This window comes from Schistocerca nitens, chromosome 2, assembly GCF_023898315.1.
Source record: "Schistocerca nitens isolate TAMUIC-IGC-003100 chromosome 2, iqSchNite1.1, whole genome shotgun sequence".
Taxonomy (NCBI): Eukaryota; Metazoa; Arthropoda; class Insecta; order Orthoptera; family Acrididae; genus Schistocerca; species Schistocerca nitens.
In genome coordinates this window covers 762,151,058-762,166,848 of record NC_064615.1, presented here as the reverse complement: position 1 = coordinate 762,166,848, position 15,791 = coordinate 762,151,058, and the positions used below count along the sequence as shown (strand labels likewise).

The 15,791-nt window shown below is 42.9% G+C and overlaps 1 protein-coding gene across 1 annotated transcript in view; it reads left to right on the top strand.

Moving 5' to 3' along the window:
- The window catches only part of LOC126236993 (uncharacterized), a 55,888-nt gene extending 40,370 nt beyond the window's left edge, over nt 1-15,518 (top strand). The window contains exons 4-6 of the mRNA XM_049946717.1: nt 1,905-2,038; nt 3,653-3,802; nt 14,139-15,518. Of these exons, the coding sequence (XP_049802674.1) occupies nt 1,905-2,038; nt 3,653-3,802; nt 14,139-14,302 (448 nt within the window). The 3' untranslated portion in view covers nt 14,303-15,518. The remainder of the gene's footprint in view (nt 1-1,904; nt 2,039-3,652; nt 3,803-14,138) is intronic.
- The last annotated feature ends 273 nt before the right edge of the window (nt 15,519-15,791 follow it).

Here is a 15,791-nt window from a genome sequence, read left to right as displayed (position 1 = left end):
AGTATTGGTTAACATATCTTCACTTTTGGCAACATCGGCGTGCATCACAGTCTCTCTCTCCCTCTCTACTTCTGAGTGATAAGGATTATGCTTTTGTCACTGTCGCCAGAACTCAGTTTTTCTTGTGGCATAATTCATTTCTTATTACGAGATGTTTGTGCCTCTTTCTTCTAATAAAGACATGCGGACTGCGTCTGCCTAGGTAATAAGCTTACTAGCGCTAACCAGAACTTCGCATTGAACCTGGGATTGCAATGGAAGGTGTAAAGCTATCTCGCAGTGGGGTTTTAAGAGAGATACACCACTCTTCATGCATTTATCTTCTCAAAAATAATTGCACTTGGAAATAAAACACCGCTTACTGATGACGAGAACGCTTCCTACACAGGTAAATACTACGAAGAAGAAGAAGACTGAACGATTACAGTTTGATATCTCTAGGAGCAATATTTATTGCACTACAGACAGAAATGTGGTTTACTTCTGTTCTGTGTCGGGTCACAGTGATTAGAATCGCAGTGTCCTACATTTAGCTGGATGAACTATTAGGTACAACTAAAATTGTCTTGTGATATTCAATCTCATGTACACTGATTTTCGCTTGCAGTTCCTAGTGGGCGGTTGTTTGTTGTGGATTTTTAATGAAAAACCCTACAACACTCCAGACGTTCTTTATTAAGGATATATTTGGCAAATCTGTTGGGTACAGCACCTGCAAGAGAACATGTGGAGATGGCACCATTATGACGAAGAGGCTTGTCCCATAGAAACAGACCACTAATGTGGACAGTTAGAAAAGTTCGGAACGTCAGACAAAGAAAATCTTGTTATTTTGGCACTTGACACGTTGTATTCGTTCGTGACCATTGTTAACAGCACGGAAGAGGGTATAGCTATTAAAAAAGTTGTTGCGAAGTGCCATCCGCGGCTACTTGAGAATAAGAACACGTCTTTCAAATGAAACATCCCATTAATTTTGTGTTATGAAATGCATTCGAAAATTGCGAATACTTTAGTGAACACAGTCGTGGTCGCATAGAAGTCGTTACTTTTTGTTTGTGTATGACCGTTTTCGATCTAATACAGAGATCATCATCTGATCTACATTCCATGGTGACATTTCGTGGAACAATATTCCTGAAAAATTTAATTGCGAATACGATTGTACAATGGCTATAGGATTCACTACCAACATATGAAAATTTGTGCCTTACCGGAAAATACATGCATGTCCAATGGAACATTACATGGAACTACACAGACTCAGTAAAATACAAACACTGCCAAAGCAAGGCTATCTGATAATCGAAAACTGTATCCGAGCACTATGGAACGTAGACACTAGAACATGTGGAATTTTGGGGCAGTCCTGGAGGCGTGCGAGGATGGCTGAGCTGGTAGTAATGTCTCACCTAAAGCGGAAAATCCAGGTTCGAGTCCTAGTGCGGCCCTAATTTTTATATGTTACTAATAAATCCTATAACCGTTGTGCAATCATATTCGTAATTTGCGAATGCATTCATAATATAATACGGCTGGCATCAGCAGTTTCAGTTCCTTCGAACATGCATGAATGTCCTAAGGAACATTGCATCGAATTACACAGACACTGTAAAATACAGACACTGCTCTACTGAGATTTATCTTAAACTCACTGTGAAGTAAGGTAACAGAAAACGTGTTAATTAAGACCCATTTAGATAACTGAGTGAATAGAAACGCACAGAACTGATGAGAGGTACTAATCGGTATATTAATATCTCTAAAGTTGTTCAGAAAATGAAGTAAAAGAAAATCGTAGTGATTGTACTGTGATTAATGTTAACTAGTAGGTACAGATGCTGATTTACAAGCCTAAGTGTAAGGAATTGAGTAAAGACGGGTTGTCGCTGCACTTGTCGCAGAGCGGACGTGGACCACGGCGTGCTGACCGGCTCCCTGCGGCTGCCGCGGCTGCGCCTGGAGGCCGGCTACCACATCGACGGCACCGTGCTGCAGCGGCGCATCAGGGGCACCGGCTCGCTCACGGCCAACATCAGTAAGTACTGACCTGCTGCTACAGAATCGAAGTGTAGTGTGTATTCTTCGCGCTTTGGTTAATGTGCGCTTATTTATTCGTTCAGATGTTTTCCTTTTTAAAATTTCATTTTATTTTCGTATGTTATAGGCCTGTATAAACAGAATTTCCGCTTTAGCTTTTATGTTACTCTTCACTGTCAAACATGATTTTTAGACAAACTGCTAAAACGTACAAAAACTTAAAATCGCTCTGAAGGTTCTGATACCTCCTTGCCATATCTGAATATTGATTTTCTGCTTCATTTCATAATTTATTGCCAATGGCACATGTTGTAAAAGGGAAAGGAGGAAGCAAATACGCGAAAACACATTACGTAAATAACCTGTCCCGCTTGATCCAAATGTGTGTTGTATTTTGTTATTTTGAGCTTCCAAAGATTGCTTAAATGAAATATTTCATGAAAGTATACCTCCACTGGTCCAGTAATCAAGTCAGCAATGAATATCCGTACCGTGCGTATTTCTGTATTAACTGTATGTGAAATTAACTTTTATGCATGTCATACTGAAGTTTCTCATTATTCGAATTGTTTAATAGTTCTCGTTAAACACATTAACGTTCAGACACACCTTAACGTCACATTTAACACACCAGCAGAATATAAGGTTTTGAACAGCCCTGCTACAAACGAAGACTACATGTGTAGATCGATTAACTGATGAGGAGGTACTGAATCGAATTGGAGTACAAAGGAAATTTATGGCAAAAACTGAGTAATGAAGGGGAAGTGATTGCGAGGGGGGTGGTGTAAAAATTGTAGAGGAAGACCAAGGGATGAATACAATACACATTACAATGAAATACAACTAATGGAGCCTATATTTGCACTATATAAACTCACTGAAGACACATGGAATCCCATTAACTTTTACAAAAATAATGGGGAATTGGCATTCTGTTAGTATTCATAACTTTTGTTTAGAAACTGGTGCAGAACTCTGCAGTCATGAAGAGTATAGAAAATACTGGAAAGTTTTAAGTTACGTTTCGACAATAGGCACCACTGTTGTTCCGATTATTATTTGCTCGAAATACATCATTTCACTGTGACTCGGTTAGACAATAGTGGATCATGTCTATTTCGAACCCCATTAAGCTCTGATGGAAAAATATTCTTCGCTGCATTGCAGCAGACGATGTAAGTCGGGTAGTCCACCAGATATCTGATAATACATCGCAGTTAAACGTGATAACACTCGATTAACATAAAACGAAGTAATCTAGACAATGTTCATGCGTAAGAATCGTATCTACTATTTTTCGTCACAGTAACGGACAATTTCCGGAATTTCTTTCACTTCGAGGGCATTGTCCACTATGAGGCGCTAGAATAACTACACGGAACTACTCAGCACAAATAATGAAGAATACTGTCGTGGGATTTTTTTCTTTGCCGCAACGGCTGTTCCCACACTATGTGTGTATCACGGAAACTTACTGTCAGATGCTTTGTTCGGTGAAGCCTCGCACCAAATGAAGTATCCACAGATTACAGGTAGCGCAGAAGAGTGTGTGGTGTTCGTTACCGCTAAGTGTGTCTCTGCTCGATCTCGATGTGGCCGTGTGTTGCAGCGGACACGGCAGCGGAGGTGGAGGTACGCCTGCGCACTGTGTCGCGTCGCGGGGAGAAGTTCCTCACTGTTTCGGACACGGCGCTGCGGCTGGACGTGGGAGCCGCTATGGTGCTCTTCCGCAACCTCGAGCAGGGAAGCTCTGACATCGGTACGTACCTCTGGTGTCCACGTGACCTCTTAATGATTCTTGCGCTACTTCAAACAGTCGTACTCCAGGGTGGCCACACTAGCGTCTTCTGTGGGGTTTCCTTCAAACACATACAGCATGTATAAAAACAGATTTCAGGAACTTTGGACATTTATTCTTCACATCAAAACATTACAGAATGTCCATATGAACATGGGTCCGAAAAACTTTCGTTAGGGAGGTTATTTGCGAATTTTAAAACTTCCCTGGAGAATTGAATGTTCAAACAAATGTCGATTTTGCAGCCTGTCGTCGATTAATTCATTGCACGATATTTCGACTGGACACCTGCTAGTCATCTTCAGGTGAGCCATCGAAGACTGACGAAGACTTCTTTTTTTTGTTTTTTTTCTTTCTTATGATTTCATTCTTCTTTCCCATATGCGCAGGGGAGGGCTGTCAGCGGCACAATCCGCTGCTCTTCAGCCGAGTGATATGACAACTAATACAAGAATAATATGTTACATATAAGGCGATAAAAAAGGGGGACATAAAACAGAGTAATGGAAGGTAATGGAGGTAAAAATATACTGACATGGAGACGTTCATGGGAGTGGGCAATGAAAAAAAGTCGACATAAAGTTAAAAAACAGAGTTGGCTATTCGTAGAACACAAAAAACACTCTGAAGTCACATGCACAGGTTAAAAGTTGGCCACAGTATTAAAAACACTCCAGAACAACACACTTAAAACCCACTTGGAGCGGACATGATGAAGAATAAAACTGCCTGGTGGGACCTGCCGAGGGAGAGGCCTGAGAGGATGGAAAAGGAGGGGAGAGCAAGGTGCAGCAGGGAAGGGGGCCAGATGAAAGAGTAGGGGGCGTGAGTGAGTGCACCAAGAGGTAGGAGAAAGGTGGGGCAGGAGAGGAAGAGGGAAGACAAGGCAGGAGGGAGTGCAGAGACACTGAAGGGGAGCACAAGTGAGGGAGGGGGAGTAGGATGGGAAAGCCGCTCAGGAGAAGGGAGGGAGAGAGGGAGCCCTGAGGAGAAAGCAGGAGGAAGATGAGGTTAGAGTTGGTAGGAAGGGTAGATGTCAGGGTGAAGCTCATCATCTAGGAGGGGTAGATGGTGGAAGTTGCGTTGGGAAAGGAGGTGGAGGGTGTGGAGATTGAGAGAGGGTGGGATACAATGGTTAAAGGCACGGCAACGGGCTGGGGGTGGAAAGGAAGGGAGACACCAGGGGATGAGGAGGATCAAGGCGGCGGACAATATAGAGAGTGCAGATGTGTTCAAAGAAAAGGAGAAGGTGGGGGAAGTGGATGAGGCCGTAGAGGATGCGCGTGGGGGACGGAAGGCGGATGCAGAAGACAAGGCGGAGTGCATGGCATTCGAGGATTTGGAGTGATTTATAGAACCTGGGATGGGTGGAAATCCAAGCAATGCTGGCATAACAGAGTATGGGGTGGATCAATGAACTGTAGGTGTGAAGGATGGTGGAAGGATGCAGACCCCATATCCGGCCAGAGTTTCAGGAGTTGGAGTCTGTTGTGAGATTTGTGTTGGATGGTAAGGAGACAGGGAGCCCAGGTGAGGTGGCGGTCGAGGGTGAGGCCAAGGTATTTTAGGGTAGGTGGATAGTACTGACGAAGACTTTTTTTTTCCTTTATTGTATTTCAATTCCCCATTGGGGCCAGCTGGCAGCAGCATATGTGCTGCTCTTCAGCCGAAAGACATAGAACAAACAATAGAAGACTTGTAAAAATATACAAAGGAAAAAAACATGGTGAACATAGATATAAAAAAGGGGGAACATCATGGAAGACAATATACAAAAAAGGGGCGACTGTAAAATGGAGATAAAAACGGTAAAAATGTAACGTACACAAAAAACCACACACTGGGACACTTAAAAGAACACAAGGCACAGTATGACCAGAGCATAAAAGTATCGATGGATGGCATAGCACATAACAAACACTAACAGTAACACTAAGTACAAGGCCAGCACATGATTAAAATCACACCTCTCGACACACAGGAGAAACAGCACTAAACGCAACAATGTCGTGGCACACTGATGATGATCAAAACGGAGGATCTGCCAGGTGCAATGAGATGAGGAAGACTGGAAGAAGGGAGGGAGGGAGGGAGGGGAAGAGAAGGGGGGGGAGATGGGCGGGGGGCGCGCTGTAGAGGGCCAGGTAGGGAGGAATGTGGGAAGGAAAGAGGGAAGGATGGGGTGCAGGGTCTCAGGGGGGGGGGGCGAAGGAGGAAAATCCGGTCTGGGAGAAGGAGGGGAGAGGAAAAAGGGGGCCCTGGGGAGGGGGGGGAGACAAGGCCAGGTTATAGTTGGAAGGAAGGGTATATGTCATGGCGAAGTTCATCATCTGGGAGGGGGAGGCGCTGGAAATTGCCCTGATGAAGGAGACTGACGAAGACTTGCTCCGTTCTGCCTATATAGCGCCCTGCTAGTATTCCGCGCATGCGTCAAAATTCAAGCTTACAGACGGACCACACTTCACGGCGGCAGCGCCCTCGCTGGTGGAACCACAGAACCCAGCTGTCCTCTGTGCAATCGCTCGTCGCGGCCGTTGGTGCACTCTGTCGCCTTCTGTTAGAACAGATCGTGGAGATGATGGGTTTCCACGCACTGTCCAACTCGTAGCCGCTACCTCGTTTCATTAGATTTTCTGCCAGGCGTATTTCCATAGATTCTTTAGTAATGGAGTCCTAAAAAGACGTAACTGTGGTTAGAATCACAGTTCTATCATGCTCCATTGAATGTCCAGCAAAAATACAGTTTTCGGCAATAGCGGACTTGCTTGGTTGCAGAAGGCGTGTACAACATTAATGTTCAGTTCAGCGTTCTTTCACGGTGCCTGTGGTCTGTGCTATATAATCCGTACTACACAGATAAAGTGTTTTGTAAATTCTGGCCTTCCGCAATGATAAGTCGTTCTTCACCGATCCCAAATGGTCTGCAGTCCTAGATGGTGGACGAAAATTCACTTTCACTTGAAATCTGATTAGGATTCTTGCTATTTTAAACTAAGTGTTGTCCACAAAAGGAAGAAAAACTAAAGATTTCGCCGGCTTTTTCTCCTCTTTATCCACTTCCTAATTCTTCATTTTAACTGAAAGTACCCTATCAATCTGCTGGTTGGATTATCAATTCTTTCTAAACACTGTCTTAACTCATCATATCTAGGTCTGAGACAGAGTGAGCTGTGTGTATGAATGTTTTAAGCACGCTCATATTTTGCGACGAGTGACGACAACTTGACGCATGCAAATACAAATCAGTATGAGTGGGCTTACGATAAACTGAATTCCTCAGAGAGCTATCATTCTTTCGACTAACCAAAACATCCCAGAAAGGCAGACAACCATCTTTCCCCATCTGGATGGTGCACCGAATATTCTTATGAATGGAATTGAGATGGTGAAGAAACTCCGTAAGTTTATCTCCTCTACGAGGCCACGCTATGAAGTGTCATCCAAATATCTCCACAATATAGTTGGTTTAAGTGCAGCTGATTCAAGTGCTCTCTCCTCGAAATCCTCCATAAAAATATTGGCCACCAAGGGAGAAGGAGGGTTGCCGATAATGACACCGTCAGTCTGTTCAAAATACGAGGTAACAAAACGATTTCGTTCCTTTGTAGTGTCCAGTACCACTATATCAGTGTCTTCTCATAAACTTCGTAGCGCAGCCCTGTCTGAATAAGTTAAAGTACTACGCTGAGGAGGAGCTTTCAAAAGGGCACGGCAAGTTACTCTTATTATTTCTTCTGCAGTGATTGGACAGCTTCTTCAACACACACAAAACTAATTAAAGACGGCGCTCGAGGTGTAGGTGCGAAACTGAGTCCTTTGTTTAATGCAAACAGCGTCGCAACGTCCAAATTTTTCTCCGTGAAATTGACAACGGTACATTACCTCTTGTGGCGACGACTGCTGTGGCAACAGACGATCAAATTTTGACATTTATTTACAAAGACATTCATCACGTATTGATATTACTAAAATAATTGATAGCTCTATACTGAGTTATACACTACTGGCCATTAAAATTGCCCCGCGCTGGATTAGCCTAGTGGTCTAGGGCGCTGCAGTCATGAACTGTGCGGCTGATCCCGGCGGAGGCTCGAGTCCTCCCTCGGGCATGGGTGAGTATGTTTGTCCTTAGGATAATTTAGGTTAAGTGGTGTGTAACCTTAGGGACTGATTACCTTAGCAGTTAAGTCCCATAAGATTTCAAACACATTTGAACGCTAAAGTTGCTACACCAAGAAGAAATGCAGATGATAAACGGGTATTCATTGGACTAATATACTACACTAGAACTGACATGTGATCACATTTTCACGCAATTTGGGTGCATAGATCCTGAGAAATCAGTACCCAGAACAACCACCTGTGGCCGTAATAACGACCTAGATAAGCCTGGGCATTGAGTCAAACAGAGCTTGGATGTCGTGTACAGGTACAGATGCCCATGCAGCTTCAACACGATACCACAGTTCATAAAGAGTAGTGACTGGCGTATTGTGACGAGCCAGTTGCTCGGCCACCATTGACCAGACGTTTTCAATTGGTGAGAGATCTGGAGACTATGCTGGCCAGGGTAGCAGTCGAAAATTTTCTGTATCCAGAAAGGCCCGTACAGGACCTGCAACATGCGGTCGTGCATTATCCTGCTGAAATGTAGGGTTTCGCAGGGATCGAATGAAGGGTAGAGCCACGAGTCGTAACACATCTGAAATGTAACGTCCACTGTTCAAAGCGCCGTCAATGCGAACAAGAGGTGACCGAGACGTGTAACCAATGGCACCCCATACCATCACGCCGGGTGATACGCCAGTATGGCGATGACGAATACACGCTTCCAATGTGCGTTCACCGCGATGTCGCCAACACGGATGCCACCATCATGATGCTGTAAACAGAACCTGGACTCATCCGAAAAAAAAATGACGTTTTGCCACTCGTGCATCCAAGTTCGTCGTTGAGTACACCAGCGCAGGCGCTCCTGTCTGTGATGCAGCGTCAAGGGTAATCACAGCCATGGTCTCCGAGCTGATAGTCCATGCTGCTGCAAACGTCGTCGAACTGTTCGTGCAGATGGTTGTTGTCTTGCAAACGTCCCCATCTGTTGACTCAGGGATCTAGACGTGGCTGTACGATCCGTTACAGCCATGCGGCTAAGATGCCTGTCATCTCGACTGCTAGTGATACGAGGCCGTTGGGATGCAGCACGGCGTTCCGTATTACCCTCCTGAACCCACCGATTCCATATTCTGCTAACAGTCATTGGATCTCGACCAACACGAGCAGCAATGTCACGATAGGCTACAATCCGACCTTTATCAAAGTCGGAAACGTGTTGGTACGCATTTCTCCTCGTTACACGAGGCATCACAACAACGTTTCACCAGGCAACGCCGGTCAACTGCTGTTTGTGTATGAGAAATCGATTGGAAACTTTCCTTATGTCAGCACGTTGTAGGTGTCGCCACCGGCGCCAAACTTGTGTGAATGCTCTGAAAAGCTAATAATTTGCATATCACAGCATCTTCTTCCTGTCGGTTAAATTTCTTGTCTGTAGCACGTCATCTTCGTGATGTAGCAATTTTAATGGTCATTAGTGTAATAGTCTTTACATGTGTTCTTGTAATACTATACAATATTATAAACATTCTCGAGCCACTCTGTGGCTGAGTCAGAGAGTCGGTGTATGTCCTTCAGATCACCCTCGCAGACATGCACTTCACATACACGTAAATGGTCCAGTGACTGGGTTTCCTCGCACTCACACTTAGGATTATCGAATACACCCCATTTGTTCATTGGCTGCTTACACCAACCAGCATTCATCCTATCGCGGTTCTAAGCTGTCCAAAATTTCGTCGGAAGGTTGATCCATCGATCGTCTTGTTGGGATCGTCGACCAAGTATCGGTTCTTACGTTCACTTAAAGCCCATAGCACTTTCCAAGCTGTCTTAGAGTCGAAGCCGTTTTTTCAGGAAGCGGACCTGGATTTAAAGTATTTATAGGTGCTAGGTCTTGGTGTACAGGGAGTTCTGGGTTGTTTAGGATGTTTCTGTATGATCTTGTGGCTAAGTGTGGTCACCTAATTTCAGGGGGCTCTATGTTTACTAGGATGGGGAGCCAGGCACATGGGGCACCCTGAGTGTTCCAGAGATTATCCACATTGTCACCTTTAGTTGGACTTCCACTTTAGCTACGTGTACACTTCTCATCCACATTGGCGAACAGCATTCAGTCAGCTGTAGACAAGGGCTACTTCTGAAATCCTCAATGTACTCACTCCACAGCCAAATATCGTTCCAGATAGTTTCGACAGGATAGTATTAAACAGCTCATTCCACAACCACATGCAGTTCGAGATAGTTTCGACAGGATAGTATTAAAAGGGATTTTAGTTTCTGTTTTGTATCTTCTGGATGTAAGTAATTCGTTAGAGTGCGATCTAATTTCGCTCCCAAGTATTTAGACATCCTCAGACATGATACGTTTGCTATTCATAGACAGTTGCAGTTTCCTGTTCGTATCTCTGTTGTTAAGGTGCATTACGCTGCTGGTCATTTATTGGGGTTTGGATGTATTTACGGCACAAAAATGATACATTTACCGAACACATTTACATACGAAAAGATTTATGATTCATGGTAAACACATTCACACTTACAATTGCTCGAAGTGAGCACCTCCTACTTCCATGTATCCCGTAACCCTACATTCCATACTTTAGCGTAAGCTGTGGAAAACTCCTAGCGGGTTCCGTATTAATTTTTGGTCACATCCATTTGCAATACTCTCCATTAGAACATCGACACTGGGTAGGCGAGTTGCATACAACAAGGATTTTAAATATCCTCAAAGAAAAAAATCCATTTGATTCAAATCTACTGATGAGGCAGGGCTTCCAATGGATTCCCTCGACCAATCAACTATTTGCAAACTGGTTATCGAGATGCTAGCGAGCTATACATGTAAAGTGAGGTGGAGCAGCAACAGGCGTGAACCACATTCGTTGGATGACATCTAGAGGCACATGGTCAAGTAAATGTAGTAACTGATGTCTGAAAAACGGCAGATACATTGATCAAGAATGATTCTTCGCCACATGTTTAGGCTAAACCTCTGTTGTCTGTGTGGCGCGTTTCATGAGGAATTTCGTAAGACCAGACGTGATTATTGTTCTAACTGAGGATACAGTCACGTGAATAAGGTATATACTAAGAACTGCAGAAAGACAGTATACTGCCCCAACAGTTGACAGAAAGTTCTTCTTGACTGATAATTTGCATCATTTAATCTTTGAATCAGTTGATGCTGATTTGGATACTGAAGATTTTCATGCAGAATGCTCCAGATTGTCGTGTGATTAGCGCCTTCGATTCTCGCATTCCTCCTTGTACTCGTTGGAATTCCATTCTGAGTATGTAGAATTTGTTCAAGCTGATGCGTTCGTACATCCAGTGGTCTCCCACAAACTGCAACTCTCTTCTCAAATGAGCCTGTCTCCCGAAACCGTTGGTGAAACCGTATGAACGTGCCTGCACAAGGTAACTATTTCGCAGGGTAGCGTTCAGCATAAGGCTGCCGTGCTGCCTCCACATTTCCATCTACTAGGTGGTACATGCTGTGCATATACGTAATTTCAGACACTGAATACTTCGTTATGATGGAAGTTATTCTAAAACAGAACGAACGACAATCAGACAAAACAAAACAGTTGTATGAACAATTCTCAACAAGTAAATGAGTAAACATGCACGTTTGAGGTAAATTACACAACCAGGAGTCGCCGGAGGAAATTCCTTTATCCCCTCTCCAACGAAGGATTCTCAGACCCATGTTCACATGAACTTTTTGTAATGTTTTGATGTCAAGAATAGATCCCCAAAGTTTCTGAAACATGTTTTCATACACCCTGCAGACTACATTCTTTCCGGTACCCTCACAACAAATCCGTCTACCATCTACTGTCACAACCAGCGATTTTCCCGATACGTACCATTTAATATCGCTTCTTAAATAGTGCGACAGACTTATCAATATGAGTCTTCCAGACTGCGAGATACTGTTTCCTCGCAACTCAGTCTCTGAGGCAACGGATCAAGTGCCACAGTGGTGATGTGGAAGAACCGATTATTGCAAATTATCAAAAAGTAATGAGCCGTTACTAAGCGTGGGTGTTTAGATTTGCGAGCTGATCGGCCTTTTCGTTACTGGAATGGTAATCAACATCAGCTCTGGTGGTCAGTGAAATACTTCGCAATATAAGGTCTGCAAAATTATTAAAACAAGCAGCGAATTTGTGTACCATTCCGCTAGTCTGATGTTGCGAAACATAATGAGTAAGCTTGAGACAAATATTTATTTTAAAAAAATCTATATTTTTTAAAATTTATGGTTTATAACCACATCACTTCACCAAATGTTAGAAAAAATGCGAACTTTTATATTAGATGCTCTTAATTATTTACAATAAAATACATTCCTACGTACCTCATTTCCACATACTACGCGAATACATCGTACCGAGCTCACATAGATGAACAACCATATTCTGTCGAGGCTCAGGGCCAAATCATGAACAACTGGAAACAGCACTGTTGAACTACTCAGCTATCCATTTCCCACGTCTTCGTTTTTACTTGCATTTATTCATTTTGGAATTCTACTGGTCAGCGTGGCTTTCCTATTCAGATGAAATATCTTTGATGCGCTTCAGTTTAAGGTCACTCGCACCGTAATTTAAGAGAACTCGTGAAACATAGCACAAATTTTGTTGTTTAACTTTTCCGTCCCAAGGATCAGGATGCACTTCCAGATTTCATTGTTCGTTCCTCTAGTCGGTGCGCTTCCAGCGGGAACAGACTCCAAACAAGCGTATTACTGCTATTACGACTGTCACTGTTAGTTTTCATATGAGTATTGACTTGTGCGGCCATCATGGCACCTAAACCAGTATATATAAAGCAAAATACAGTTGCGTCACATTAACCGATGACCTACATTTCAGTTTAAAATGGATATGATAGATACTGTACTCTAAAGTGTTCCAGTGTTTCATGCGAAACAGCAAGGCTATCAAGGTCTCCAAGGGCACCATGTGTTAACCAGCTGTTGTAACAATTAATTTCTAGTATCAGATGTGTTCAGGCGCCAGACACGATGTGGATGGCATCTGCTTCCGTACTGTAGTCGCACAATGAGGATATCACCAACCTGATTCGATGTAGGTGTTGCTCGTAGCAACTGTGGTTGAACATTAAGTGTGTTACAGTGTTCTTAAATCACCTGGGACAATGATTATTCTCTCGCTAGAACTTAGTCACCAGTATTGGGGTAATTTTGGCATAATCTCTACTTCTCTATGTGGATAATTCTTACCATTTTAGCTCCCACTCTGATTACTACCGATAGTTTGAAACAAGCATCTGCCATTCTCTACAGGATGTTCGGAACTTCTCTTTACAAATTTCTAGGGCTTGTACAGGGAAGTGAGTACATAATATACTGAGTTGGAAATATATCTGCAAATGTACCGCTTCCGTGCTACAACATTTCAAACATGATGGTAACCCGACCACTTTTACAAGTAGGCGTAACCCAGTAGATCATTTGTTTTACAGTTCCACTCATTAATAGCCAGATAAATTGCTCGTGTACTCGTTGACGGATTCTCTTCAACGTGATGCAGTACAGTCTCTTCCAAAACGGGCATGCGATGCCTCCATGGAGCACCAGTCACGCCTGCTGACGGTGAAGGTACTTTTTTCCATGCCGATGTGTAATTATGGCGAAAAGGGTATGCGATGGCGTCGGACGTTGTGTAGAACGATCTCGATAAAGGGGACAAGCAGCTCTTTCATTACCGTGAGCTTCGCCATTCAGAAGGATTATGTCGACAAATTCCACAAAGCTGTACTTAACCACGCTGATCTAACACTCACAGACAGGCGAATGGGACTCGAACGACGTCAGAGGGGTGGAACAGACGCGAAATGACATTAACCGAACCGGCGTAACTGCCACACTCCAAGACTACCCTGTTGCATACCTACCTAGCAAACATGTTTTTAAACGGCTGTAACACGGAAACGGTACGTTTTCGGACATGGATTTCTGTTCAGAATATTATGTACTCACTCCCCTCCACAAATCCTAGAAGTTTGTTACGGGAATTTCCGAACACCCTGTATATCGTGGGTGGTAAGTAACATATTCCATTTCCTCGTAGAATATTCCAAAACTATGGAAATGTGGGTGGTAACTGCTTACACAGGTGTAAAATAAAATATCTGACGTATTTTCCAGTGATGGCGACGAACAGCTTCCTGAACGAGAACTCGGTGTCATTGGTGCGCGAACTGCGGCCTGCTGTGGAGAGTGTGGCGGCCATGGTGCTGCGAGACGTGCTCAGCAAGGCGTTCCGCGCCGCACCGCTGCGCGTACTCTTCCCCGAAGACGCCAAGCACTGAACTGCAGAAACATTCACTGCCGCTCAACACCACTTCCGCTTCTCACCAGACTCCCTCTCTCGCAACACATGTCGTCCTATTTGGCAGCTACGTGACCGAGGGGCAACGCGAAATTAGATACGAGCGTTCCCCTCCCCCTCCCCCCACCCCCTCAGCGTTTATCAAAATGATGTTTTTATCTCACTGTGGCCCTTTATTGTTTTCAGATTCTGTAGCTCGAGTCCTGCGCTTCCCGTGGAAGTGATAGAGAAATTGAATCATAGCGCAGTGAAAATAGTTACGTAACATTAATGATACCAGCTTCCTGTCAAAGCAGAAAGAATGTGCTCCAAGGAACACTCTTTCATTGCTCGTAATACACTAAAAAGTAAACATGAAGAAGATCGAGTGATTATGTAACAAATTATTATCGTAGCTGTCATTGCCGAGAGTGAATAATGTTTGGTTTTATTGTTTATTTAACTATAATTTTTTACTTAAGACTGAACGAACTGAGTTCCATATAGTTACGAGGGACATAATTTTCATATGTCATACCTACAAAGTACAAAACATATAGGCTCTTATTTAATATTTATTTTTATTTTTGGCTTATAACTGTGTGTACTGCAATTTTGTAACTTGTTAATTATATTAAGAATAAAACTTCATTTAACTGATACTTTTATTCCTTCAGCCTTAAATATTTGATACTTGATTGTTACATCTCCAGTCTCTTTTACTGCTACATGTCTCTTCGCCTGTTTCTTGCACAAACTAGTGAGTGTCTGTAAAATGGTATTAATTTTGGCTTTCTATTTGCTTTCTTTCTTACGATATCTTCTTTTCAACTGTTAATCCTTGTATGAGTTACGTATTTCGTTCCCTGTCCCTGTCGAACATATTGTTCCCAGAAAGCTTATCCAATACTCTAACCCTTTATTCTAGCATTTTAGATTTCTGTTTTCACTAGTGTTAGAGATTCACTGACACATCATAGATGGAATGGCTATTCTCCAGAAATTTTTTAAAAATTTTCTAGCATTAACATTATATTAAGTAATAACTTACTTTGTTACAACGGTTTCGCTGATGTATTTGATTGTAACTACATTGTTTTAGGGTCATTACTCAACGTAAAGTAAATTTATTCTTTTACTTTTCTGTTGTTCGATGTCATTGTCTTCGATACTGACTCCTGTTCGTAAGCTGAGTAATTCATACAGTCAAACTTCGCCAGAAAATATTGTAAGCCTTCTATGTAAAAAAAAGTTGTCTGTATGAGAGAAAACTGAATATAATGATTTCTAAAACTTTCTCTTCATGTAACATGTTGGGGAAAGTCGCATAATTTGGGAAGATAATTTTAGTAGGTTATAAAAGAAAATGAAAACGATTTATGTTAGCACAAACACTAAAAATACTTTATTTAACACGTTAGAATGGTGGTGCATGTTCAATTTGTGCTCTTGTTACAGCTATGAATTATATATACTGTAAAACAAATAAT